Source organism: Lichenostomus cassidix, unplaced genomic scaffold (genome assembly GCF_008360975.1).
Source record: "Lichenostomus cassidix isolate B80296 unplaced genomic scaffold, HeHo_3.0 HiC_scaffold_864, whole genome shotgun sequence".
NCBI classification, from domain to species: Eukaryota; Metazoa; Chordata; class Aves; order Passeriformes; family Meliphagidae; genus Lichenostomus; species Lichenostomus cassidix.
This window is the reverse complement of record NW_028147344.1, coordinates 60,857-88,850: the sequence shown is the minus strand read 5'-3', so window position 1 is coordinate 88,850 and position 27,994 is coordinate 60,857. Positions and strand designations below refer to the sequence as shown.

Below are 27,994 nucleotides of genomic sequence, written 5' to 3'. Positions count from 1 at the left end.
CTGTAACCCCATGAACTCTCCAATTCTTATCCTGGGACACCTCTGACCCCGTAATTCCACCAAATACCCCCCACAACGCCCCCCTGCACCCCATAAATCCCCCATAAACCACTCTGCACCCCACAAATCCCCCCTAACTCACCCCCGGGGCCTGGGGGCCGGCTGTGGGGCTGTCCTGAGGGTCGCCCCCCTCGGGCCCCCGACTCCTCTTTGGCTCCAGCTCCTCCTTGGCCAGGGGAACGATGTCCCCTCGCTCCGCCCGGCGCTTCCGGCGCTTTTCAGGGTCACGGCCACGGGCTCGAGCCCCCCGCCGCTCCGCCTGCTCCAGCTGGGGGGAACGCCCCGTCAGTGACCCCAAAACTGCGAGTTTGGGGTCCCCAGGGTGGGTTGGGGCAGTTTTGAGGTGCTTTAGGGCAGTTCTGGGCTCCTGGGGACAATTTGGGGTCCCTAACACTCCGCCTGCTCCAGCTGGGGGAAACACCCCATCACTGACCCCAAAACTGTGAATTTGGGGTACCCAGGGTGGGTTGGGGCAGTTTTGGGGTGCAGGGGAGATGCTTTGGGGAAGGTTTGGGAGTCCTGGGGACAATCTGGGGTCCCTGATGCTCCGCCTGCTCCAGCTGGGGGACAAACCCTGTCAGTGACCCGAAAACTGTGAGCTGGGCGCTGGACTTGCAGGGAAGGGCAAGTTTGGGGTCCCCAGGGTGGGCTGAGGGTGATGGGAGCAGTGTGGGGAGGGATTTGGGGTCCCAGAAAGGTTTGGGGGTTCCTGGGGCAGTTTTAGGGAAGTTCTGTGTCCCCAGGGAGGCTTTTTGGGGCATTCTGTGTCCCTGGGGAGGGTTTGGGGGACCCTGGAGTAGTTTTGGTTCAGTTTTGGGGTGTCCCGGGTCAGTTTAGGGTCAGTTTTGGGGTTGCCATACCTCGAGCAGCAGGCGGAACAGAGCCAGGGGGGGTGGGCGAGTGGCCTGCAGCAACCTCCAGATGCTCTGTGCCTCGTCCAGTGTCACCTCCAGCAGGTCACCCTCCATCATCAGCTCCTCCAGCGGCCGCCGTGTCCCCTCGGCCAACTCCAGCACGGGACCTTGGAGCCGCGGGAGCGCCGCGCTCAGTGCCTCCAGCTCTGCAGGGACAGCGTGGGGACATCACAGGGACATCGTGGGGACACCGCAGGGACATGGGGACATCGTGGGGACACCGCAGGGACATGGGGAGTTCTAGCACAGGACCCTGTAGCCAAGGCAGCACTGCGCTCAGCGCCACCAGATCTGCAGGGACACCGCAGGGACATGGGGGTTCCAGCACAGGCCCCTGCAGCTGCAGCGGTGCTGTGCTCAGTGCCTCCAGCTCTGTGGGCACACTGTGGGCACATTGTGGGGACATCGTAGGGACACCTCGGGGACATCGGGACATCGTGGGGACACCACAGGGACATGGGGACACCAGGACACCGTGAGGGATCCTTGAAGCCCAACTGTGTCCCCATGGATCCTATAGGATCTGTAGGATCTCACACTGGATCTCTGCAGCCCATCTGTGTTCCTGGTGATCCTATAGGATCAAAGGGATCCCTGCAGCCCAGCCGTGTCCCCATGGATCCTATAGGATCTGTAGGATCTCACATTGGATCTCTGCAGCCCCAAAACATTCCCCAAACTGCCAAAGGATCCACTGGATCCCACAGCATCTCCTGCACTCCAATGGGATTGACAGAATCCCATTCTCCCTGCATTCCAATGGGGTCCCTATAGATCCATAGGGTCCCTGAATGCCCCCAGCCCCACTCACCCGAGGGCAGGGGGCCATTCTTCTCCGGGCTGGGGGCGTCCCCGTTCTCCACCGACACCTGGGGGGAAGGAAGTTGCTCTGGAGGGCCCCAAAACCAGCCCCGAGCCCCCCAAACCCACCCCATAACCCCAAGACCTCCCCTGGAGCCCCCAAACCTGCCCCACACTTCCCCATGGCCCCCCAGAGCCTTTCGCTGCCGTTTGCTCATTGCAGCAGGCCTTGTGCAGGAGTCTGAGACCCTAAAACTCCCATAAATCCTCCCAAATCCCCCATAAATCCCCCCACCTTGGTCTGCTCGTTATCGCTAGCCTCCCTCAGAGCTCTAACACCCCAAATGCCCCATAAATCCCCTCAAAACCCTCATAAATCCCCCTCAAAACCCCATAAACCCCCCATACCTTGGTCTGCTCGTTTCAGCTGGCCTCTTGCATGGCTCTGACACCCCAAATCCCCCATAAATTAGCTCAAATTCCCCCAAAATCCCCTCACCTTGGTCTGCTCATTCCAGCTAGCCTCCCTCAGAGCTTCATCACCCCAAATCCCCCATAAATCCCCCATAAACACTCCAAATTCTCTCACCTTGGTCTGCTCATTGTGGCTAGCCTCCCTCAGAGCACTATCACCCCAAATCCCCTAAAATCACCCCAAAACTCGCTCACCTTGGTCTGCTCATTCCGACTCGCCTCCCTCAGCACTCCATCACCCCAAATCCCCCCAAACCCCCATAAATCACCCCAAAATCCCCCCTACCTTGGTCTGCTCATTCCGACTCGCCTCCCTCAGTGCCCCATCTCCATCGCCGTGGTGCAGCCGGTGCCGCAGCGCCGCCAGCCTCTCCAGCGGCCCTGCCACCTCAGGTGACGCCAGCAGCTGCCGCGCCCTGTCCTGCCAGGTGATCGCCCTCTCGGTGAGACACTGCAGAGCTTCTCCCTCAGGTAACCTCACCGGCAGCTTCTGCAGGGCCACCAGCAGTGCCAGGATGGTCTCGAGGCGCGGCCGCCGCGAGCGCTGGCACAGCGGGCACAGGAATTTGGCGTCCCACTCCCACCAGGCCGGTGAGGGTTTCTGGGAGCCCAGGCGGGGCCAGGCCACGCAGGAGCCGTGGAACCAGTCTCGGCAGAGCTGGCACTGCAGCATGCCCGGGCCAGCTGGTTGCCCGCAGACGCAGGATGGTGGTCCAGGGCCCGGGAGAGGCGGGGCGGCTTTTTGGGAGTTGGCGTGGCGGAGGCGGAGCATGCCCTCCTTCTCTTTCTGCTCGCCCTCTTTGAACGCCACGATCTGGGTGGGGAGATTGGGGTGTGAGTGACAGGGATTGGGATGACCCATCCTCAAAACCCTCAATGCCATCATATGGGGGGAGGAGACTGGGGACGCAGGTGACACATCCCCTCTCTGAATGCCACAATCTGGGGTGGGGAGAGCAGGGACGTGAGTGACAGGGATTGGGGACATGGGTGACACGTCCCCAAAACCCTCAATGCCATGATCAGGGGAGAATTGGGAGCATGAGAGTGACAGGGACTGGGGACATGGGTGACCCATAACCAAACCCTCCTTCTCTTTCTGCTCACCCTCTCTGAATGCCACGATCTGGGGTGGGGAGATTGGGGGTGTGAGAGTGACAGGGACTGGAAGTGGCAGGGATTGGGGTGACCCATAACTGAACCCTTGAACACCATGATTTAGGGGAGAGTAGGGATGTGAGAGTGACAGGGACTGGGGACGTGGGTGACACATCCTCCAACTCTGAATGCCATGATCTAGGAAAATCGAGAGTGTGAGAATGACAGGGGTTTGGGGATGTGGGTGACACATAACCAAACCCCTGATCTGCAGGAGGTGAGGGGTGTGGGAGTGACAGGGACTGGGGACATGGGTGACACATAACCAAACACCTTGAACACCTGACTGAGGGGAGAGCAGGGGTGTGAGTGTGACAGGGATTGGGGGTGACACATCCTCAAACCCCAAAACACCACGATCTGGGTTGGAACTGGGAGTGTGAGAGGTGACAGGAATAGGGGATGATGTGGTGCCAACCACCCCAAACCCTTAAACACCACAATCTGGGAAACAGGGAAAATCAGGAACATGAGAAGTGACAGGATTGGGGTTAGGGGATTATCATGAATGTGAGAGGTGACAGGATTGGGGACAATGCAATGCCCCCCACCCCAAACACCCCAATCTCAGCTGAGACAGCAGTGACAGCAGCAGTGACAACGACTGGGGTCCCAGGGTGCCCCCCACACCCCCAATCCTCACCACAGCACCAGGATCCCTCAAATCCTGCGCTGACAACCCCAAACTCTCAGCGTCCAGCCGGTACAACCCCGGCTCCTGCCGCCACTTGAGCCTCTTGCTGCTGTCTGAGCCGGCATCAGCACAGGGACACAACACCTGGGGACACCAGGGGATGGTCAGCACCACGCCAAGACCACCCAACACCACCCCAAAACCCCCCAAAACCCACCTCGAGCAGGGTGTAGCAGGAGTTTTTCTTGAGGAAGGTGCGGGAGGCTTTGTCCCGCCAGGAGTGCGCCGTGCCCACCTGCACCTCGAGCTGCCGCAGCTCCTCCAGCCGCACCGGCAGGTCACGCCCCACGGCCACCAGCCCCTCCAGGTCATCCAGGCACGGGTAGTGGTCACCGTTCTGGGGGGACACAGGGTCAGGTACAGCTGGGGTGGGATGTGGAGGGCAGGGAGGGCATGGGGATGTGGGTGTGGTGGGGACAGGAATGGGACCAGAGTGGGACATGGGGATGGATGGGGACATGGAGGGACAGGAATGCAATGACAGTGGGACATGGGGATGGATGGGGAAATGGAGTGTCCAGGATCCAGAGGGACAGGGACATGGAGATGTCCAGTGTCCATGGGGACAGCATGAGGACACAGCAATGACCAGTGTCCACAACAGGAACACACAGATGTCCACTGTCCATGAGGACAGGACAGGGACAGGACAGAGACACAGGACTGTCCTGGTCCATGACAGGGACACAGGGGTGTCCATGGGGACAGGACGGGGACATGGAGGTCTCCAGGATCTATGGGGACAGGGACATGGAAGTGTCCAGTGTCCATGAGGACAGCATGAGGACACAGCAATGTCCTGGGTCCATGACAAGGACACAGAGATGTCCACTGTCCACAGGTGCAGGATAGGGACATGGAGTGCCCAGTGTCCATGCAGACAGGACAGGGATACAGGAATGTCCAGTGTCCTTGGGGATAGCACAGGATGGAACACAGAGATGTCCACTGTCCACGGGGACAGGACAGGGACACAGCCACGTCCAAAGGGACAGTGAGGACACCCATGGGGTCACAGCATGTCCGAAGCCCCCTGGGGTGGCCGCAGAGCCCACCTGGATCTCCTCGACATCAGCGATCCAGGCCCGGGCTTTGGCCAGAGCCTCCTTGAGCGCCTGGATGTTGGGCAGCAGTGCTGGAATGTTCTCTGCCTCCTTGATGATGGCGGCCAGCGTGGCTGGGGGGTGCTTCTGCCTGCGGGGGGACAGGGATGGGGACACTGAGACCCCCTGAGACCCCCAGGGACACCCCAATTACCCCAGGGACCCCCTGAGACACCCCAAATACCCCTGAGACCCCCAGGAACACCCCTGACACCCCAGAGACCCCCCAGACTCAGGGCAGGATGCTCTGAGCAGCAGCTGAACCCCAAACCTTTCTCCCCCTCCCTGCAGAGTCACCCCCAGACCCTTTATATCCCCCCAGAGACCTGAGGGACATCCCCAGACCCTTTTTACCCTCCTTCAGGACATTGGGGACACCCCCAGCCCCTTTGAAGTCCTTCTAGAACCACATGCTGATGCCCCCAGACCCTTTATACCCCCCCGGAGACGTAAGGGACAACCCCCAGACCCATTTTACCCACCCAGAACACACAGGGTGCAGCCCCCAGCCCCTTTTTACCTCCTGGGGACAATGGGGACACCCACAGCCCCTCTGAAACCACATGCTGCAGCCCCCAGCCCCTTATTACCCACCCAGACATGAGGGACAACCCCCAGCTCCTTTAAAATCCCTCCAGAGCCATGTGCTGCAGCCCCCAGCCCCATTTTCCCCACCCAAAGCACCCAGGGCTGCAGCCCCCAGACCCTGTTTACCCTCAGCTGCAGCCCCCAGCCCCACTACCCCCTCCCACCCCCCACCCAGGTGTCCCCCACCCTCACCTGGCCTCCAGGCACATCTGAGCCTTCTCCTCCCAGCGCTGGGCGATGGTCAGCAGCTCCTGCAGCTCGGCCATGGCCACGTCCACCGCAGGGCTGGGAGCCACGGTCCGGCCGGCCTGGATGAGGCCGCGCATGACGGGCAGGGGGACACGGGCGCGAGGGGACCGCAGGGTGGCCGTCACCTCCTCCAGCCAGGTGGCCTGGGCGAGCTGGCGCTCCAGCCGCCGGACCTCGGGCACCTCCACGCCCAGCCGGGCTCCTCGGTCCAGCAGCTCCTGCAGGGCGGCCGGGGATGGAGGGGGAATGTCCAGCGCGGCTCGAGCTTCGGCCTGGAAGGATTCCACGCGGTCCAGGAGGGCCTGTAGGACATGGGGTGACATGTGGGATGTGGTGTGACAGACCCAGGATGTCCTCAGGACGCTGTGGAACACCCATGGGACACTGTGCGACATCCCCAGGACACTGTGCGACACCCTTGTGTGTGACATGCCCATGTGTGACACCCCTGAGACTCCGTGTGATACCCATGGGACACTGGGTGGCATCCCCAGGACACCCTCAGGACACTGTGTGACATCTTCAGAATATCCCCAGGATACTATGTGACACCCATGGGACACTGTGTGACATTCCCAGGACATCCCGAGACGCTGTGTGACACCCCTGGGACACTGTATGACAGCCTTAGGACACACTGTGACATCCATATGACACTGTGTGACATCTCTAGGAAACAGTGTGACATGCATGGCATACTGTGCGACATCCCTGGGATGCCATGTGACATCCCCAAGACACTGTGTGACATTCATGGCACACTGTGACATCCCCAGGGCACTGGGTGACACCCATAGGTCACTGTGTGACAGACCCAGGACATCCCCGGGACACTGTGACACCCATGTAACACCACGTGACACCCCTAGGACACTGTGAGACACCCCTAGGGACACTATGTGACATCCCCGGGACACTGTGGCACCTCTGTGACACCATGTGACAGCCATTTAACACCATGTGACAGCCATAGGACATGGTGTGACACTGATGTGACACCGTGTGACACCGGTGACACTCCGGGCTCACCTGCACCTCCCCGATCTGGTGCATCACGCAGGGCAGTTGGTTCATCTGCTCCAGGAACGCCCTGAGCTCCTCCAGCGTCAGCGCCGGCGCGGGGACACTGCGGGGACATGGGGACAGTGAGGGGACATTGTGGGGACACTGCGGGGACATGGGGACAGTGAGGGGACACTGCGGGGACATTGGGGACAGTGAGGGGACACTGCGGGGACATAGGGACATTGTGGTGACAATGAGGGGACACTGTGGGAACATTGAGACATTGTGGGGACACTGGGGGAATAGTGAGGGGACACTGCTGGGGACATTGGGGACAGTGAGGGAACACTGCTGGGGACACTGTGGGGACATAGGGACAGTGAGACGACAATGCTGGGGACACTGAAGGGACATTGGGGACATTGTGGGGACATGGGGACACTGTGGGGACATTGGGGACAATGCTGAGGACAATGAGGGGACACTGCTGGGGACATGGGGTGACACTGCAAGGACATGGAGACAGTGGGGGACACTGGGGAGACATGGGGACAATGAGAGGACAATGCTGGGGACACTGCTGGGACACCAGGGGACACTCACCCTGTCTCCTGGGAGCTGATGAGCTATCGGGGACAGACTGGGGACACCAGGGGACACTCACCCTACCTTCCAACAAGCTATAAGCTATCAAAGACAGGCTGGGGACACCAGGGGACAGGTTGGGGACACCAGGTGGCACTAGGGGACACTGACCCGGTCTCCTGGGAGCTGATGAGCCCCAGTGCCTCGGACACGCAGCGCTCTGCCTGCCCCAGGCAGCCCTTGAGGCGATGCAGCAACTCGTTCTCGGGGAATTTCCTCTCCCTGGCCTCTGACTCGAGAGCTCGGAGCTCCTCCAGGGCTGGGCAGAGAGATGGGAGACCCGAAAATGACAAAAATACCCAAAAACAGCCCAAAAACACACCAAGAAACCCCAAAACACACCAAGAAACCCCAAACCCACCCCAAAACACCCCCCCAAAACCACCACAAATCGCCCCCAAAAACCCTTCAAAAACACCCCAAAAAACCCTCCGAAACATCCCAAAAACCCTCCAAAAGAATGCCCCATAAAAATCCCCCAAAATCTCCAAAACACCCCAAACACACACCCCAAACACCCTCCCAAACACCCAAAACTCCCCCAGTGAACACCCCAAAACCCATCAAAACAACCACCAAAAACGCCCCAAAATCATCCCAAAAACATCCCCAAACACCCCAAAAACCCCAAACCATCCCCACATCCCCCTCAGGAGCACAGCAAGGCCCTCAAAACACCTCCAAAAAACCACCAAAAACACCCTAAAAACCCCCAAAACCCTCTGAAACACCTCCAAAACACTCCCAAATACCCTCCAAACATCCCCAAAAAAACCCCCAAAAAACCCCAAAAAGACCCCAAAACACCCTCCAAAACACTCCTAAACACCCCAAAACCACTGCAAAAACCCAAAAATTCCCCCAAAACACTCCCAAACACCCCCAAAAACACCGCAAAAACCCTCAAAAATCCCCTAAAAACCCCCCAAAAAAACCCCAAACCACCCCCAAAAACCCCTCAAAAAATCCCAAACACCCCCAAAGCCACCCCAAAACCCCAAAAGCCCCGGACTCACTGCGCTTGCGGCCGTCCTCCAGCTCGAGGGCGATGCGCACCTTGTTGGCCCAGGTGTCGAAGGACTCGGCGCGCACCTTGAGCTTGTGCAGCATGGCTGGCAGCTCGTCCAGCGTGTAGCGGTACCTGAACGGGAGTTTTGGGGTTTTTGGAGTTTTTTTGGGGTTTTGCGGTTTTTTGGGGGGTTTTGGGATTTTTTGGGGGTTTTTTTGGGGTGTTTTTGGGGGTGTTTGCAGGTGTTTTTGAAGTTTTTTTGAGGATTCTTGGAGTATTTTGGAGGGGTTTTGGGGATTTTTGAGGATTTTTTGAGGTTTCTTGGGGGTTTTTGGGGTGTTTGGGGTTTTTTGGGGGTATTTATGGGTGTTTTTGGGGATTTTTGGCGATTTTAGGAGTATTTTGGAATGTTTTGGAGGGGTTTTGGAGTGTTTTGGAGTTTTTTTGGGGTTTTGGAGAGCTTTTTAGGGGTGGTTTTAGGGTTTTTTGGGTGATTTTTGGAGTATTATGGAGGTGTCGGGGGATTTTTGGGGACTTTTTTGGACGTTTTTTGGGGGTGTTTACGAGTGTTTTCGTGGGGGTTTTTTGGCAGTTTTTGGAGGTGTTTTGGGGGTTTTGGAGGGTTTTTGGGAGGGGTTTAAGGGTATTTTTGAGGATTTTTGCAGTATTTTGGAGGGGTTTTGGGGTGTTTTTGGTGTGTTTTTTGGGGTGTTCTGGAGGGGTTTTTTGGAGGGTTTTTGGGGGTTTTTTGGAAAGGTTTTTTGGTGATTTTTTGAGTATGTTGTGGTGTTTTGGGGGTGTTTTGTGAGGGTATTTTTGGGGGTTTGGGGTTTTTTTGGGGTGTTTCTGGGGTGGTTTTTTGTGGGGTTTTTTGTGGTGTTTTTTGGTGGGTTTTTGGTGGGTTTTTGTGGTGTTTCTGGGGTTTTTGGGGGTCACTCTGGGGGTCACCCTGGGATTCCCCCATGAGACCCCGAGGGTACAAATGGGACCCCCAGGCTGAGCCCACGGGGTTTGGGGTTGGCTGAGCACCCCAAAATCGGTGACAGTGAATCCCAAAAATCAGCATGAGGGGGGTGGAGACCCCGGGAAGTGGCAGTGTCACCCCTTGGGGACACCCTGAGACCCCCAGATCACACCCAGACCCCCAACCAGGGGCACACCAGGACCCATAGCTGCCCCAAACCAGCCCCATGGGTGTCCCCAGGGTCACACCAAAGCCCCCAAAACCCCCAAACCATCCCCATATCCTTCTCAGGAGCACAACCAGCCCCCCAAACCCACTCCCAGTCCCCCAACTCCTCTCCCAGCCCCCCCACCCCAAGTCCCTCAAACCACCCCCATGTCTCCCTCAGGAGCACATCAATGTCCCAAATCCCCCCTAAACCATTCCCATATGCCCCCCCAGGGCACATCAAGACCCCAAAACTCTCTCCCAGCCCCCCAAACTCCTCTCCAAACTCCCCAAACCATCTCCATGTCCCCCTCAAGGCCCCCAAACTCCTCTCCCAGCCCCCCAAACCAGCTCCACATCCCCTCAGGAGCACAGCAAGACCCCCAAACCGTCTCCATGTCCCACTCAAGGGCATATCAAGGCCCCCAGATCCCCTAAACCATCCCCATATCCCCTCAAGGACACATCGAGGCCCCCAAACTCCTCTCCCGCCCCAAACCCCCAACCATCCCCATTTTCCCCCACGAGCACATCAAGGCCCCCAAATGCCCAAACCAGCCCCATATCCCCTTCCAGGGACATCCTGTGACCCCCAAACCAGCCCCATATCCCCCTCAAGCACACATCAAGACCCCCAAACTCCTCTCCCAGCCCCCCAAACCCCCATGTCCCCACCTGAGGTACTGCTTGCTGCGGGGACACTTGCACAGGTCATCCATGTGGTAGAGGCAGACGAGCCCTTGGGGACAATCGTAGCACGCCAGCGCCGACAGGAAGCACGTCGTCTTGCATTTGTCACACTGCCGCTCGTCGTCCGGCAGCAGCTCGAAGGCCTCGCGCTCGGCCTCCGTGATGCCCTGGCAGGGTGGAAATTGGGATTAGAAACCCATTTTGGGTACCCAAACCCCTCCGTGATGCCCTGGCAGGGTGGATATTGGGGATTAGAACCCATTTTGGGTACCCAAACCCCTCGGTGATGCCCTAGAGAGAGGAAAATTGGGAATTATAAACCTCTGTGGGGATTTTGGGGTGTCTTTTGTAACCCCAACCCTTCTGTGATGCCCTGAAGGGGTGGAAAAATGGGGATTTTGGGTACCCAAACCCCTCGGTGATGCCCTGGGGAGGCAAAAAAGGGGAATTAGAACCCCCTGTGGGGGTTTGGGGGTGCCTTTAGTAACCTCAACCCCTCAGTGATGCCCTGGGAGGGTGGAAAATTGGGATTAGAACCTGTTTTGGGTACCCAAACCCCTTGGTGATGCCCTGGGAGGTTGGAAAATTGGGAATTAGAAACCCCCATGGAGATTTTGGGGTGCCTTTAGTAACCCCAAACTCTCCATGAGGACGTAGGGGGTGAAAAAATGGGAATCAGAAACCCTTCATGGGGAATTTGGGGTGCCCTTGGTACCCCTGATCGTGACAGGGACAAAAATCCTTCCTACTCTGCCTCTGTGATGCCCTAGGAGGATGGAAAAATGGGAATTAGAACCCATTTTGGGTATCCAAACCCCTCTGTGATGCCCTGGGAGGGTGGAAAATTGGGATTAGAAACCCCCTGTGGGGATTTTGGAGTCATCCCAGTAACCCCAAGCCCTTGGTGATGCCCTGGAAGGGTGAAAAGATGGGGATTGTGGGTACCCAAACCCCTCAGTGATGACCTGGAAAGGTGGAAAACGGGGGATTAGAACCCATTTTGGGTACCCAAACCCCTCACTGATGCCCTGGGAGGGCAAAAACATGGACACCAGAATCCCCCATGGAGCTTTTGGGGTCACCCCACTAACCCCAAACCCCTCAGTGATGCTCTGAAGGGATTAAAAAATGGGAATTAGAAACCCCTGTGGAGATTTTGGGAACCCCAACCCCTCGGTGATGCCCTGGGAGGGTGAAAAAATGGGGATCAGAACCCCCCATGGAACTTTTGGGGTCATCCCAGTAACCCCAACCCCCTGTGCGATACCCTGGGGGGGCAGAAAAATGGGGATCAGAAACCCCCGTGGGGATTTTGGGGTCATCCCAGTAACCCTAACCCCTCTGTAATACCCTGAAAGGGCGGAAAAGTAGGAGTTAGAAACTCCCATGGGGATTTTGGGGTGCCTTTTGTAACCCCAACCCTTCTGTGATGCCCTGAAGAGGTGAAAAAATGGGAATTGGAAACCCCCATGGAGATTTTTGGGTACCCAAAACCCTCAGTGATACCCTGGAGGGACGAAAAAATGAGAATCAGAACCTCCCATGGAGATTTTGGACTTCCCCCAACACCCCAACCCACCCCAAAACCCCCCAAAAAACCACCCCAACCCCACCCATCTCCCACCCCCCAGTTTCGGGGTCACCCCACCTTCTCCAGCAGAGCTTTCCTCAGTTTCCTCTCCTCCTGGACAAGGACAAACATCTCCTTGTGCACGGCGGCCGCCAGGTTCAGGTCCAGCTTCTCGGGGCTCGCGGCCATCTTGCAGATCAGCTCCTCGTGCGAGAACACGCAGTAGCGGCGCAGGCGGCGGTAGTGCTCGATGCATTGGCGGCCGGCGGGGAGCTGGACAGAGGGTTAGGGGGTCCCCGAAATTGGGGGGTAACCCTGGAACCCCCAAACCCCATAAACCCAGCCCCAAACCCCTAAAAACAGTCCTGAACCCAGTTGGAAACCCCAGTGCTGAAACCCTAAAGCTGGGTGACCCCATATCTGGGTAGGCTCAACACATTGGCAGCCGGTGGGAAGCTGGACAGGGGGTTAGGGGATCCCCGAAATTGGGGACACCCCATAAACACATCTCTGAACCCCACAAACCCCATAAACACTGTCCTGAACCCAGCTGGAAACCCCAGTGTTGAAACCCCAAAGCTGGGTGACCCCATATCGGGGTAGTGCTCGACACATTGGCAGCCAGGGGGGAGCTGGACAGGGGGTTAGGGGATCCCCAAAATTGGGGGTAACCCTGGAACACCTAAACACAGCCCTGAACCCAGCTGGAAATCCCAGTGCTGGAACCCCAAAGCTGGGGAACTTCCCTGTACCCCTGAAGTGGGTAGTGCTTGATGCATTGGTGGCCAGCAGGGAGCTGAACAGGGGGTTGGGGGTCCCCAAAATCGGGGGAACCCCATAAATATAGCCTTGAACCCTCTAAACCCCATAAACCCAGCCCTGAACCCCATAGACCCCATAAACACAGCCCTGAACTGTGGAACTGAACTCGCAAAGCTGGGTAGTGCTCGATGCATTGGTGGCTGGTGGGGAGCTGGACAGTGGTTAGGGGATCCCCAAAATCGGGGCCACCCCATAAACACAGCCCTGAACCCCATAAACACAGCCCTAAACACAGCCCTGAGCCCCCAAACTTGGGGAACCCCTGAACCAGATAGTGCTCAATGCACTATTGCTCTTTTAACACCTCCACCTGCAAATTTCTCTGTTTCCCCTCATTTCTTTTTCCACTTACCCAGATGTTTTTATTTTATATTCCCCCAGAAATCCTGTGCTCCCCCAAGCATATTTTGTGTCCCATAAATTTTGGCTTCTCCTGCTCTTCTTTTAGCGTCTCCACCTGCAAATTTCACTGTTTCCCCTGAGTTTTTTTTCCGTTCCCTCAAATTTTTTTGGGGTATTTCCTGTGCCCCCCAGGTCCATTTCCTCGCCCGCCAGGTCCATTTCCTTGCCCCCACCACTCACCCAGTCAGCAGTACAGAAGTTAACAGCCTCAGCAAAGTTGTAGCCCTGGTTAAACCCGCTGTGGTAAGCGCGAGGAAAGGTGATGACAAACTCCCCAGCACACTGGTTGGTCCTGACCACCTGCGGGGACATCCTGGCGGTCAGCGGGGTGTGACAAAGCCATGGGGGGGTCAGGGGACACCCCAAACTCACGGGGACGCCGTGGGCCATCAGGGTGTTGGGGTTCATGAGGGTGACGAGCTGGTGCAGCAGGTCGGGCTGGCTCTCGAACAGCTCTGGGGTTAACTTCTTCATCACCTCCTCCAGGTGCTCGGCGGCGAACGACGGGACACCGTACCACGTCTTGGGCTCGCCCCTGGAGGAAAAGGCACCCCAAAACCTCTTCATTTCACCCCAAAAACCTCCTGATCTCACCCCAAAAAACTCCTGATCTCACCCCAAAAACCTCCTGATTACCACCCCAAAAACCTGATCCCATCCCAAAAACCTGATCCTGTCCTGTGCCACCTCAAAAACCTCCTCATCTCACCCCAAAAATGTCCTCATTCCACCCCAAAAACCTCCTCATCCTATCCCGTCCTGTACCACGTCTTGGGCTCAACCCTGGGCACCCCAAAAACCTCATGATTCTACCCCAAAAACCTCCTATCCCACCCCAAAACCTCCTCCCCAAAATCTCATCTCACCCTGAACCATATCCTGGGCTCATCCCTGGGGACCCCAAAAACCTCCTGATTGCATCCCAAAAACCTTCTGATTCTACCCCAAAAACCTCCTCATCCCACCCCAAAAACTTCCTTATCCTATCCTGCACGTCTTGGGCTCGCCCCTGGGGACCCCAAAAACCTCCTGATCCCATTCTGGATTACCCCAAAAACCTTATCTCACCCCAAAATCTCTTCATCCACCCAAACACCTCCCTGACCACCCAAATAACCCAAAACATCTCTGTGGCCACCCAAACGCCTCCCTGGCCACCTAAACGCCCCCCAAATAGCCCCAAAACACCTCCCTGGCCACCTAAACACCTCCCTGGCCACCCAAACACCCCAAAAACCTCTCAGTGGCCACTCAAACACACCCCAAATCACCTCTCTGGCCACCCAAATGCCCCCAAAACATCTCTCTGGCTACCCAAACACCACTGAAATATCTCTCTGGCCACCTAAACACCCACTAAACATCTCCCTAACCACCCAAATGTCCCCAAAGCATCTTCCTGGCCACCCAAACACCTCCCTGGCCACCCAAATGATCCCAAAACTTCTCTGTGGCCACCCAAACGTCCCCCAGGCCACCCAAAGACCTCCCAGGGCACCCAAAGGTCCCCAGGACACCCCGTACCAGTGGAGGTAGTTGATGGAGTAGCTCCAGTGGTCCTCGATGTGCCAGCAGAAGGCTGAGAACACCATGCCCACGTAGAGCCAGGGCACCTTCATGCCCGAGATGTCGGCGTTGATGTGGCACAGCACCGACTGCTGCAGCACCGGCATCACGTTCAGGTTCCACCCGCTGCCTGCGTACTCCTGCTCGGGGACATGGGGACAAGGACAGGGTCACCTCATCGTGGGGACAAGGACAGGGTCACCACCAACCCATGGGGACAGGGCAATCACGTTCAGGTTCCACCCACCGCCGGCATATTCCTGCTCAGGGACAGGGACATCAGAGGGGACAGGGCGGTGTCACCTCATCGTGGGGACAGGGACAGGGTCACCAACCCGTGGGGACAGGGACAGGGTCACCACCAACCCATGGGGACAGGGACAGGGTCACCACCAACCCATGGGGACAGGGCAATTACGTTCAGGTTCCACCCGCTGCCTGCATACTCCTAGGGACAGGGACATCAGAGGGGACAGGGCAGTGTCACCTCCCTGTGGGGACAGGGCCACCACAGGGGACACGGGCATGGTGCTACCAGCCCGTGGGGACAGGGCAATGTCTCACCACCAACCCATAGGGACATGGACAATATCACCACCAACCCATGGGGACAGGGGCACCACCCTGTGGGGACAGGGCATGATGTCCCCTGCCGTGGCGACAAGGACAATGTCACCACCACCCCATGGAGACAGGGACAGGGGCACCATACAGGACACAGGGTATGGTGTCACCACCAACCCGTGGGGACAGGGTGACCAGAGGGGACAGGGCTGGGTCACCTCCCTGTGGGGACAGAGGCATGGTGTCACCACCAAGCCATGAGGACAGGGACAGGGTCACTCACTGCACAGGGGACAGGGGCATCACCCCATGGGGACACAGACAGGGACACCACAGAGGGGACAGAGGCATGGTGTCACAACCATTCTGGCTGGTGGCAGTGCTCCCAGGGAGGTGACAATGACCCCCAGGATAGTGACAATGCCCCCAGGACAATGCCAGCACCCCAGGGGGGTGACAACACCCCTGTCCCACCTCCTCCTCGGGTGACAAACACCCTTTTTCGTGATGGCAATGCCCCCCCAGGATGGTGTCAGCACCCCAGGGAGGTGATAGTGCCCCCAGGAAGGTGACAATGCCTCCCAGGACAATGCCAACACCCCCCAGAATGGTGCCAGCACCCCAGGGAGGTGCCACTGTCCCTGTCCCACCTCCTCCTCGCGTGACAGGCACTGTTCTAGGTGGTACCAATGCCCCCCAGGAAGGTGACAGTGCCCCCAGGATGATGCCAGCACCCCACCCCACCCCTGTCCCACCTCCTCCTCGGGGGACAGGCGCCGTTTCCCGTCGCGCACGGGGAATCCCGAGCCAAACTCCTTGGAGTGGATGTCAGCTCCGTACTCCACGGTGACATCCTCCTCGATGCTGTTCACCAGCCGCCAGAACTCCTTCTCCACCAGCTCCGTGGGCACCATCTGCGGGCAGGGGGCTTCAGCGGGGCGGCTGGGGGGTTTGGGGGGATTTGGGGTGGTTCGGGCAGGATTTGGGGAGGTTTTGGAGGGATCTGTGGTGGGTTTGGGGTGGTTTGGGGGGGATTTGGGAAGGTTTTGGGGGGAATTTTGGGGCTCACATGAAGTTATTAGCCTTGAAAGCATCAACCACCTCACTGAAGGGAGGAGAATCTGGGGGTCCTGGAGGGGTTTGGGGAGCTCAGGGTGAGTTCAGGGTAGTTTTGGGGTGTTTTTGGGGCTCACATGGACAGACATGTTGAAGCAGTCAGCCTTGAATGCATCACCCATCTCATTGAAAGGAAGCAGACTGGGGGTCTCAGGGCTGTCTGGGGGTCTCAGGGCAGTTTTGGGGTGGTTTGAGGGTTTTTTTGGGGTGTTTTTGGAGTTTTTTGGGGCTCACATGGGCAGGCTGTGTCTGGGGGCCTCAGGGCAGTTTTGGGGTTGTTTTTGGGGTTCTTTCTGGGGTTTTTTAGGGCTCTTCGGGGCTCACATGGATGGGCTGTGTCTGGGGTTTTCAGGGCAGTTTTGGGGTGTTTTTTGGGTTTTTGGGACTCACATGGACGGGCATGTTGAAGTAGTCAGCCTTGAAGGCATCAGCCATCTCCCCGAAGCTCTGCAGGGTGTATTCTCGCGTCGCCTGCTCGAAACCAAACGCCTCGGGGGGCCTCTTGCACTCCTGGGGACAGCGGGGACAGTCAGGGGACATGGGGACAGCGGGCAGTCAGGGGGACACAGGGAGGGAGTCAGGGGACACTGGGGACACCGGTGAGTCAGGGGGACATGGGTTCACCAGCGAGTGAGGGGACATGGGGAGGAGGCCAAGGGACACTGGGAGGGGACACAGGGAGTCAGGGGACACTGGAGAGTCAGGAGTACCCTGGGAGGGGACATGGGGACACTGGGGAGTCAGGGGGACACTGGGAGGAGATATGGGGACACTGGAGAGTGTCCCAGGCGACAACAGGAGGAGGCCCAGGGACACCAGGGAGTCAGGGGGACATGGGGACACCAAGAGGGGACACAGAGACACCAGGGAGCCGGAGGACACAGACAAGGAGTCTGGGGGACACCAGAGAGGGGACATGGGGACAGCAGGGTGTCAGGGGGACACCACGGACACCAGGAGGGACACCAGGGACTCAGGGGACACTGGGAGGGGACACAGGGACACCGGAGTGTCCCAGGTGACAACAGGAGGAGGCCCAGGGACACCAGGGACTCAGGGGGACACCAGGGAGTCAGGGGGACATCAGGGAGTCAGGGGGACGCCAGGAGGGACACAGGGATCCCCAGCCCTTCAGACAGCACTGGATGAGATTTGGGATCCCCAAAACCCCAAAATCAGTCAAACCCACACCCTCCACACCCCACAACAGCTCCCAACCCCACAAACTGGGATCCCTAAATCCTCCAAACTGGGATCCCTAAAGCCCCAAAATGAGAATCCCTGAGCTCCCAAATGGGGATCCCTTAACCCTCAAACTGGGATCCCTTAACCCCCAAATTGGGATCCCTAAAGCCCCAAATTGAGATCCCTTAAGCCCCAAAATGAGGATTCCCAGCCCTACAGACAAATCTGGATGAAATTCGGAATCCCCAAAATCCCCAAATCAGTCAAACCCACACCCTGATTGTCCCCAACAATGTCCCCAAGCTGCTCACCGCCATGACACATTTGGGACATCGCCAGATGCCTTTGGGGATTTCGGGCAGAGGAGGCAGCAGACAGAAAATGTGATAATTATCATCACAACCATCGCAGAGCAGCAGCTTGTCGTCCTCATCGCCCCGAGAGCAGATCCTGCAGATGTAGGAATCCACCTGCGGGGGAAAATTCGGGGGAAATTTGGGGAATTTCAGGGTTTTGGATGCATTTTGGTACAGATTTGCCCCAAAATGAGACCCCAAACCCAGCAGATGTGGGAAAAATTCGGAGAATTTTGGGGTTTTGGGTCTCATTTTGGCACAGATTTACCCCAAACCCGGCAGATGCGGGGGAAATTTGGGAAATTTTGGTGTTTTGGGGTCGAATTTTGGCAGAGTTTTACCCCAAAATGAGACCCCAAACCTGGCAGATATGGGGAAAATTAGGGAAATTTTGGGGTTTGGGATGCATTTTGGGACAGATTTACCCCAAAATAAGACCCCAAAATGAGACCCCAAACCTGAATCCACCTGGGCATGGAAAACTCAGGAAATTTTGAGGTTTTGGTCCCATTTTTTCACAGATTTACCCCAAAATGAGACCCCAAACCTGGCAGATGCAGGGAAAATTCCAGATTATTCAGTAAATTCCACGTTTTAATCCCATTTTTTCCCATATTTCCCCCCAAAATTCACCCCTAAACCCACTAAATTCCACGTTTTAATCTCATTTTTTCCCATATTTCCCCCCAAACACTCACAAACTGGCTGTTGCTGTGGCTCCTCCTCAGCCTCATGGTCATTTTGGTGCACGGCTCTGGGCTGTGCCGGAGCTCCTGATGTCCATCGCGGTGTCCATCGCGGTGTCCAGGTGACCCAGGTGACACTCGGGGCTCCACTGCTGGCTCTTCCTTCACCACCACGGTTGGGGGACATTCGGGGATTTCTTTGTCTGGGGGGACAAAAGAGGTTGGGGAGGGGATTTTGGGGGCTTAGGGAGTTTTTTGGGGGTTATGGAATAATTTTTGGGGGGTTAGATACTTTTGGGGTTATGGAAACATTTTGAAGAATTATCGAACCATTTTAAGGGGTTATGGAAGCATTTTAAGGGGTTATGAAAAAGGGGTTTATGGAATCTTTTTTGAAGGTTATTGAATTTTTTGGGAAGGTTATCGAATGTTTTGGGGGGTTATTGAGCCATTTCGGGAGGTTATTGAGCAATTTTTGGGGGTGTTAGTGAATTTTTTGGGGGTTATTGGACCATTTCCAGGGCTTATGGGTCCATTTTGGGGGTTAGTGAACGATTTTGAAGAATTACTGAACTTTTTTTCAGGATTTTTTGGGGGTTTTTTGGGATTTTGGGGGGGTTCTTGAATTTTTTTCGGGGTTTACTGAACTTTTTTGGGGCGTTATTGAACACTTTTCGAGGTCACTGAACCATTTTGAGGAGTTATTAAACCATTTTGGGGAGTTATTAAACAATTTTGGGGACTTCTGAACCTTTTTGGAGGGTTATGGAACCATTTTTGAGAGATTAATAAATAATTTTGGGGTTATGGAGGCATTCTAAACAGTTATTAAATCACTTTAGGAAGTTACTGAACCATTTTTGGGGGGTTAGTGAATTTTTTGGGAGGGTTTTGAACTATTTTAGGAGATTATTGAGCAAATTTGGGGTTATTAAAAATTTTGAGAGGTTATGGAACCTTTTTGGGGGGTTAGTGAATCATTTTTTGAGAAGTTAATAAATAATTTTGGGGTTACTGAATTATTCTTAGAAGTTATTAAAAGCTTTTTAAGAAGTTACACAATCGTTTTAAGTGGTTATTCAAATATTTTAGGGGAGTTAGTGAAAAACTTTGGGGTTATTGAAGCATTTTGAGAAGTAAGTAAACCATTTTAGGAAGTTATTGAACCATTTTGGGGAATTATTGAACAATTTTAGGCAATTATTGAAACATTTTGGGGGTTTACTGAACTATTTTGAGGAATTACTAAGCCATTTTAGGAGATTATTGAACAATTTGGGAAAAAATCCTGAAAAATTGGAAAAAATAAAAAAAAAAATAGAAAAAACCCAAAAGAAATGGGGGAAAAATAAAACCATAAAAAACTGGAAGAGAAGTAAATTCCTAAAGAACTGTGGGGGAATGTTTGTCCCAAAAATGGGGAATTTGTTCCTAAAACAATAAGAGGAATTTTCAAAAGAATGGGGAGAGAAGAAAATCCCAAAAATTGGGAAAATGTCCCAGAAAAAATGAGGAGAAATCCCCAAAAGCTCTGGAAATATCCTAAAAAAATTAGGAGAGAAAAAATTCCCAAAAGAATTTGGGGCAAAACCTGAAAAAAATTATTAGCAAAAAATCTCCCAAAAAGAGCATTTAAGGTATAAAAAAACCTCAAAAAAAAATCACCAAAAATCACCAAATCACAAAAAAAATCACCCAAAAATCACCCAAAAATCATACAAAAAATCACCAAAAAATCACCAAAAAACCCACCAAAAAACCCACCAAAACCCCCCCCAAAAATCACCAGAAAATTCAAAAAAAACACCCCAAAATCACACAAAAATTACACAGAAATTACACAGAAATTACCAAAGAAATAAAAAAAAATCAACTAAAAATCAACTAAAAATCACCAAAAAAAAATCACCAAAAAAAAAAAAAAATCACAAAAAAATCACCAAAAAATCACCAAAAAAATCTGGAAATTCCCAAAAATATTTAGGAATCCCAACCACCCAATCCCAAAATTTTGGAGATCCCAAATTACCTTTTTTCCTCAGGGTTTTATCCTTGGCCACCAATCCCAAGCCCAACATTTTGGGTCCAGCACCGTAAATCTGCAACTTCTTCAATTCTGGGTTCTTCTCGATGTCCTCCTCGGTTGGCTCGGGCTGTGGGATCAGAATGGGGGATTTCTGGGGTTTTCAGGGGATTTTCGGGGGGTTTTGGGAATTATTGGTAATTTTTTTGGTGATTTTGGGGTATTTTTTGGGTATTTTTGGGGTTTTTTTGGGGGTATATTGTGAGGGTTTTGGGAGATTTTGTGGGGTTTTTGGGGTGATTTTTAGGATATTTTTGGGATATTTTGGAGGTATTTTTGGGTGATTTTTGGGGGTTTTGAGGGATTTTGTGGGGTTTTTGGGGTGATTTTGTGGGGTAATTGGAGGATTAGGTGGGGTATTCTTGGGATATTTTTAGGTTATTTTTGGGGTATTTTTGCATGGTGTTCTCGATGTCCTTGGTTGGTTCAGGCTGTGGGATTACATTAGGGGATTTTCAGGGGATTTTCAGGGGATTTTGTGGGACTTTTGGGTATTTTTTTGATATTTTCTGGATATTTTTAGGGTATTTTTGGGATATTTATTGGGTGATTTTGTGGAGTTTTTGGGGCATTTTGTGGGTATTTTTGGGTAATTTTTGAGGATATTTTTGAGGATATTTTCTGGAGTATTTTCGGGGGTGATTTTCGGGGTATTTTTGGGGTGATTTTTGGGATATTTTCTGGAGTATTTTTGAGGTGATTTTCGGGGGTGATTTTCTGGAGTATTTTCGGAGGTGATTTTCGGGAGGATTTTTGGGGTGATTTTCGGGATATTTTCGGGAGGATTTTTGGGGTGATTTTCGGGATATTTTCGGGAGGATTTTTGGGGTGATTTTCGGGATATTTTCGGGAGGATTTTTGGGATATTTTCGGGAGGATTTTGGGGATATTTTCAGGATATTTTCGGGAGGATTTTGGGGTGATTTTTGGCATATTTGTGGGATAATTTTGGGGTAATTTTTGGGATATTTCTGGGGTGATTTTTGGGATGATTTTTGGGATGATCTTTGGGATATTTGTGGGATAATTTTGGGATATTTATGGGATAACTTTGGGATATTTTTGGGATAATTTTGGGATATTTATGGGATAATTTTGGGATATTTTTTGGGATATTTGTGGGATAATTTTGGGATATTTGTGGGATAATTTTGGGATATTTATTAGATAATTTTGGGATATTTATTAGATAATTTTGGGATATTTTTTGGGATATTTGTGGGATATTTTTGGGGTGATTTTTGGGATATTTGGGGTGATTTTTGGGATATTTGGGGTGATTTTTGGGGTGATTTTTGGGATATTTGGTTTGATTTTTGGGGTGATTTTTGGGATATTTTTGGGATATTTTCTGGGTATTTTGGAGTGATTTTTTGGGCTATTTTTGGGATATTTTCGGGATATTTTTGCGCTATTTTTACCTCCTGCTGCAGCCGCTTCGCTCTCCTCCCGTAGCTGTTGAATTTCGAGGGCTGCACCGACTGCCTCAGCGGGATGCTGTGAGGTTTGTACTCCCTGTCCTTCTCCTCGCTCTCAAACGGCCTCGTGTGACACTGCTGCACATTTGGGGACACTCAGCACGGCTTGGATGTCCCCAAACCCCCCAAAAAACCCCCGACTTACCACCAGGTTGGCCCCGGACTGGTACATCTCGTAGGGGTAGATGATTCTCTCGTAGTGAGCGCGCAGCAGAGAGCCGATGTTCTTCCCCGACGGGTAGGAGAGGCGCTGAGCAACCCTGGCCCACCGGCGGTCCTTGCAGATGGCCTCGTAGCCACCTTCCTCCATCACCACCTGAGGGGATATTGGGGACATTGGAATGTCACCAGGGCCACCTGGACCTTGACAGAGTCACCTGAAGCTTGCCAGGGTCACCTGCACCCTTCCAGGGCTACCTGCACCCCACCCGAGCCCATCAGCAGTCCTTGCAGATGGCCTCGTAGCCACCCTCCTCCATCACCACCTGTGAGGACACTGGGACCTTGACAGAGTCACCTAAACCTTGCCAAGGTCACCTGAACCTTGACAGAGCCATCTGAATCCACCCTGGGCTACCTGCACCACCCTGGCGTCTCCATCGCCACCTGTGAGGTGACACTGGGGACCTTGGAACCTTGACAGGGCCACCTGAATCTCACCAAGACTACCTGAATCCATTCTGGGCTATCTGAACCACCTCGGGGTCACCTGAACCACCCTGGGTAACCTGAGCCCACCGGTGGTCCTCGCAGATGGCCTCATAGCCACCTTCCTCCATCACCACCTGGGGGGGACACTGGGAACATTGACAGGGTCACCTGAACTGACCCAGGGTCACCTGAACCTTGACAGGGTCACCTGAACCTCACCAGGGTCACCTGAATCCACCCTGTGTCACCTGAAACACCTCGGGGTCACCTGGACCACCCGGGACTACCCAAGCCCACCAGTGGTCCTTGCAGAGGGCTTCATAGCCACCTTCCTCCATCACCACCTGGGGGGACATTGGGGACATTGCTGGGGTCACCTGAACCTTGACAGAGTCACCTGAATCTACCCTAGGCTACCTGCACTGCTGCTCCCCCATCACCACACAGGGACACCCTGGGCCACCTGCACCACCCTGGGGTCTCCATCACCACCTGTGGGGTGACAATGGGGACCTTGGAACCTTGACAGAGTCACCTGGATCCACCCTGGGCTACCTGAACCACCCTGGGCAACATGAGCCCACCGGCGGTCCTTGCAGATGGCCTTGTAGCCACTTTCCTCCATCACCACCTGAGGGGACACTGGGGACACTGGGACCTTGACAGAGTCACCTGAATCCCTTCTGGGCTACCTGGATACCCTCTGGGCTACCTGCACTGCCACTCCTCCATTACCACCTGGGGGTGACAGTGAGGACACTGGAACGTCTGCACGATCACCTGAACACTTCCTGGGCTACCTGAACCACCCTGGGCTACCTGAACAGCCCCTGGGCCACCTGCACCACCCTGGGGTCTCATCACCACCTGTGAGGTGACATTGAGGTCCCACCAGGGACACCCCAGGGATTCCCACGAACCTTGCTGGGAGCAGAACCCCCAAAAAGCGAAAATTCCCCTATAAATAAGGCTGTAACCCCAAAAAATGGGAATTTTCCCCACAAATGAGGATGTAACCCCAAAAATGGGAATATTTCCCCAATCAATGGGGATATAATCCCTCAAAATAAGAATATTTCCTCATAAATGATCACATAAGCTCCCAAAATAAGAATATTTTCCCGTCAATGGGGACATAAACCCCCAAAATGGGAGCATAATCTCCGTATTAATAATTAATACATAATAAAATTAACAATTAATCTTCTGATTAAGAAATATTCTCTGATTAAGAAATTACCCCCCGAAAAAAATAAAGGTTTCCCTATGTGGGGCAATTATCTCCCCAACAATAATTCCCTATATAGGAAAATAATCTATAAAATAGTAAAGTTTTTTTTAAAAAAAACCAATTATAGCTTTAAATAAAAAACACTCTCAAAAAACGTAACTAGTTTACCTGAATGTGAATATATAACCCACAGGAGAACATTTTTCCCAAAAAAAAAAAGATAATATAAAAACAAGAACAAGAATCAAACAACAAATAAAAAGTAATAACGAAAATAAAATGAAAAATAAAACATAAAATACAAATAACATAAAAAATTTAAAAAATTAAAAAACTTGAAAAAAATAAATAGGAACATAAAAAAATAGAAGTATCAATAAAAAAACAGGAAAACAAAAAACAGGAATAAAAACAACTTCCCCAACCCCACCAGAATCCCCAGGAGGGAATGGAGATCCTAATTTTTTGGGGTCCCAAATTTTTCTGCCCTTTTTCACCTTGCTGAGGCTGTAGAGATCAAGAATTCTCCTCTCCACGTTGGGAATTTTGAGGGAAGAACCTTGAATTTCCCAAAACTTGGCGATCTGGTCCAGGTAGTTCAGCTTCACCCTGGTCTGCGCCTGGAGAGGGAGGAATTTGGGGGTCAAATATTGGGGTCAACCCCAAAATCCACCCCAAAATTTACCCCAAAATCTACTCCAAAATCAACCACAAAATCCACCCCAAAATCACCCCAAACTCTCTCACCTCCAGCTCGTTGAGCCGCTGGATTCGCGGGGTGAACCTGAAATTGTCGACCTCAACGGCAAAGGGGGGCTGCCAGTCCTGGGGGGAAAAAGGGGCAAAATTTGGGGGGTCAGCAGTTGTGGTCAGCCCAGAAAAACCTCAGAGCACAAATTTAGGGGGTCAGGAGTCAGGGCTACCCCAAAAAAAACCTCACAGACAAGGCAGCCCAACAGGGAAAGAGGAGAATAAATCCTAAATTCGGGGGGTCAGCAGTGATGGACACCCCAAAAAAACCCTCACAGCCCAAATTTGGGGGGTCAATAGCCATATCCCCCCCAATCCCCTATGAGAAAGGAGTACTCACACCCCAAATTTGGGGTTCAGCAGCTATGGCGCCCCCAAAAAATACCCTCACAGCCCAAAATCTGGGGGCTCAACAGCCATGCCCCCCAGTCCCACCCAGCCAAATCACATGGGGACAAACAGGAGGTGACAAAACCCAAACTGGGGGGATTAAGAGCCATGGCCCCCCCAAAAAACACGCTCACAGCTCAGAATTTGGGGGTTCAGCAGGCATGCCCCCCACAGTCCCACCCAGGCCAATCCCACGGGGACACACAGGAGGTGACAAACCCCAGCCTGGGGGGTGGTCGCCCCTGCCGTGTCCCTTTCCGGGGTGACACCGGGGGAGGTGACGCCAGCACGGCCCAACCCTCCCTCCCTCCCTCCCGGAAATCCTTCCCTCGCCCAGCTGGGGGGACCGGCTCGGCCTGTCCCCCCCCAGCCAAAACCGCCACCAAACTGGGGACGCGGCGACAAAGAGCCCCCCGGGCGGGGACACCGCGCGACCCCCACCCCGAACGGGGAACAAACCGCGAATTGGGGGGGTACGGATGGGGGGGGCCTGTCCCCTCCCCGTTCCCCGGTGCCCCCGCGGGTGTCCCCAGATTTTGGGGGCGCTGAGCGGAGCGGAGCCCCCCCGGCTCGGCCGGACCCCCCCGCGGCCGCAGACAAAGGCTCGGCGCTGGCTGGCGCCATATTGGCCGTGGCAGTGTTGTTGTTGTGAGAACGCGGGGGGGGCGAAGGGACCCCCCCAGAAAACCCCCAAAAATCCACCGGGGGGCGGCGAGACACGCAGGGACACCCCGAGTTTGTTGGGGTCACCCCTGACCCCCAAATGGGCATGGGGGGTGCTGGAGGGGGGAGCGGGGGGGATTGGATATTCCCCCCCCACCACCACGAGGACCCCCAAAATCCACCCCAAAAAACTCCCCAAAAACCCACCGGGGGGTGGCGAGATCCCCATGGACACCCCGAGTTTGCTGGGGTCACCCCAGACCCCCAAGCGGGCATGGGGGGTGCTGGAGGGGGGAGCGGGGGGGCTGGACATTCCCCCGCCCCCCGAGGATCCCCAAATCCACCCCAAAATCCACCCCCAGGCGGGACCCTCCCGGGGTTACCCCACATTCCCCCCTCACCCCAAATCTACCCCCAAATAGGGGTGGGGGGGACATTTAAACCACCAACTCTATGACCCCCCCAGCTCAGGGATTTACCCCCCCGGTGGGTATTTAACCCCCCGGGTTCATTATTGCCCCCCAGGGGTATTTCCCCCCCTCGAGAAGCACTGAGGAAATGGGGGAGGGGAGGAAAATTACCCCCCGGGGGGGAATTAATCCCCCTAAGTGAGAAATCGCTCCGGGGGGGGAAATGGGGGAGGGGGCAATTAGCTTTTCTAAGGGCAAGGAATATTTCCTATACCCCCTGTAGAAAAAAAATCCCGAAAAAGTAATTTATCCCCCCAAAATAAAACAACATTCCTCCCCCAGGAGAAATACGCTCCTAAATGGAAAGACAATCCCACGGAGGGCAATTATCACTCCCCCAAAATAAAAAAAATCCCAAAAAGGGGACAACTCCTCCTCCAGTGGGATATTTATCCCAGTCTCGGCGGGGCAGGACCCTCACCCCCTGATTTCCCCCTCGGTTTTGGGGTTCCCCATATCGAGGGGTTCCCTAATTCGACGGGGGCTCCCCATTTCGAGGGGGAATTCCCCATTTAGAGGAAGAGTCCCCAACCCCCTCCCGACCCCCCAGACTCACGGCGGGCGGTCGGATCTTGCAGATGCCGCTTTTCTCGGCGATCGGGCGGATCTTGGCGATGTAACCCAGCGGATCGCTGAACTCTGCCCAGCTCGGCTCGAACACCGGACACTCCGGCGGCGGCAGAAAGTCCTCGGGAGGCTCCGGTTCCGCCGGCAGCCACGGCGATCCCCACTCCCCGCGCTGCTCCGTGCCCGCCCCGCCGCGGGGACCCCCGAGGGGCCGCCGGGCCTTGTCCTCGGAGCCGGGCCGATCCCCGCCGCGGGCCCCGCGCTCCTCGGGGGCTTTGCGGGGGCTGCGCTCCTCTCCCGCCGGCCTCCCGCCGCTCCCCTTGCCGGGCCCCCCGCCGCCCTTACCCCGCGGCTCTCCCCCGGACCGTGGGGGCCGCGGGGCCTTCTCGTCCCCAGCCGCTTTGGGGGCCGCGGCTGCCGGTCTGGCGGGTCCCGCATCGCCGGGAGGCTCCGTTCCGCCCCACTCCGCGCCGCGGCCCCGCTTGGCCTCCTCGTCCCCGTCGGGCGGCGGCGGGGGAGCCCACGGTGGGGATCCCCCCGGGCCGGGCCCCCACTCGGCCCAGCCGCCTCCTGCGCGCTGCTGCTCGCCCTCCTCCATGCCTCGCACCGAGGGGAGCGGGGGGTTCCCGGGCTGCCCCCTCAGGGGGCCATGGAGGCCCCGCCGCCCCCGCGCCGCCCCCTCACAGGCCGCGGGCCGCCCCCCCCTCCCCGAGCCGCGGGGAAAGGGGGGATGGAACAGCGCCCGACGAGCTCCGCCGCCCCGCCGGCCCCTCCGCGGCCCTTTCGCGGCCCCGCCGCCCCGCGCTCCGCCCGCCTCACACCCCAGGCCTGCCCGGTCCGTCCGGCCGGGCCGCCGCCGCCATCTTGGATCCTCCTCCTCCTG

At 55.0% G+C, this 27,994-nt stretch overlaps 1 protein-coding gene across 1 annotated transcript; it reads right to left on the bottom strand.

The window, feature by feature from the left end:
- Nucleotides 1–133: 133 nt before the first annotated feature.
- LOC146423356 (lysine-specific demethylase 5C-like) lies at nt 134–27,994 on the bottom strand. Its single transcript, XM_085044843.1, has 26 exons — nt 27,101–27,994; nt 25,019–25,096; nt 24,769–24,891; nt 22,535–22,705; nt 22,333–22,467; nt 20,858–20,981; nt 18,841–19,031; nt 18,098–18,256; nt 16,992–17,111; nt 16,241–16,399; nt 14,880–15,061; nt 13,728–13,890; nt 13,536–13,655; nt 12,210–12,404; nt 10,547–10,728; nt 8,708–8,832; nt 7,803–7,950; nt 7,071–7,167; nt 5,985–6,343; nt 5,157–5,295; nt 4,259–4,438; nt 4,051–4,185; nt 2,536–3,063; nt 1,786–1,843; nt 921–1,120; nt 134–328 (listed from the first exon to the last, which is right to left on the bottom strand). The coding sequence occupies exons 1-26, from the start codon at nt 27,707–27,709 to the stop codon at nt 134–136; spliced, it is 4,875 nt and encodes a 1,624-aa protein (XP_084900969.1). The 5' UTR covers nt 27,710–27,994.

What these genes read in the sequence shown, in the direction of transcription:
- LOC146423356 (XM_085044843.1), bottom strand. Translation starts at nt 27,709, where the DNA reads ATGGAGGAGGGCGAGCAGCAGCGCGCAGGAGGCGGCTGGGCCGAGTGG. An exon ending in ACTTCAACATGCCCGTCCAT is followed by an intron (nt 16,400 to 16,991) that starts GTGAGTCCCAAA and finishes CCCTGCCCGCAG; the next exon opens with ATGGTGCCCACGGAGCTGGT. An exon ending in GAATGGCCCCCTGCCCTCGG is followed by an intron (nt 1,121 to 1,785) that starts GTGAGTGGGGCT and finishes CTGTCCCTGCAG; the next exon opens with AGCTGGAGGCACTGAGCGCG.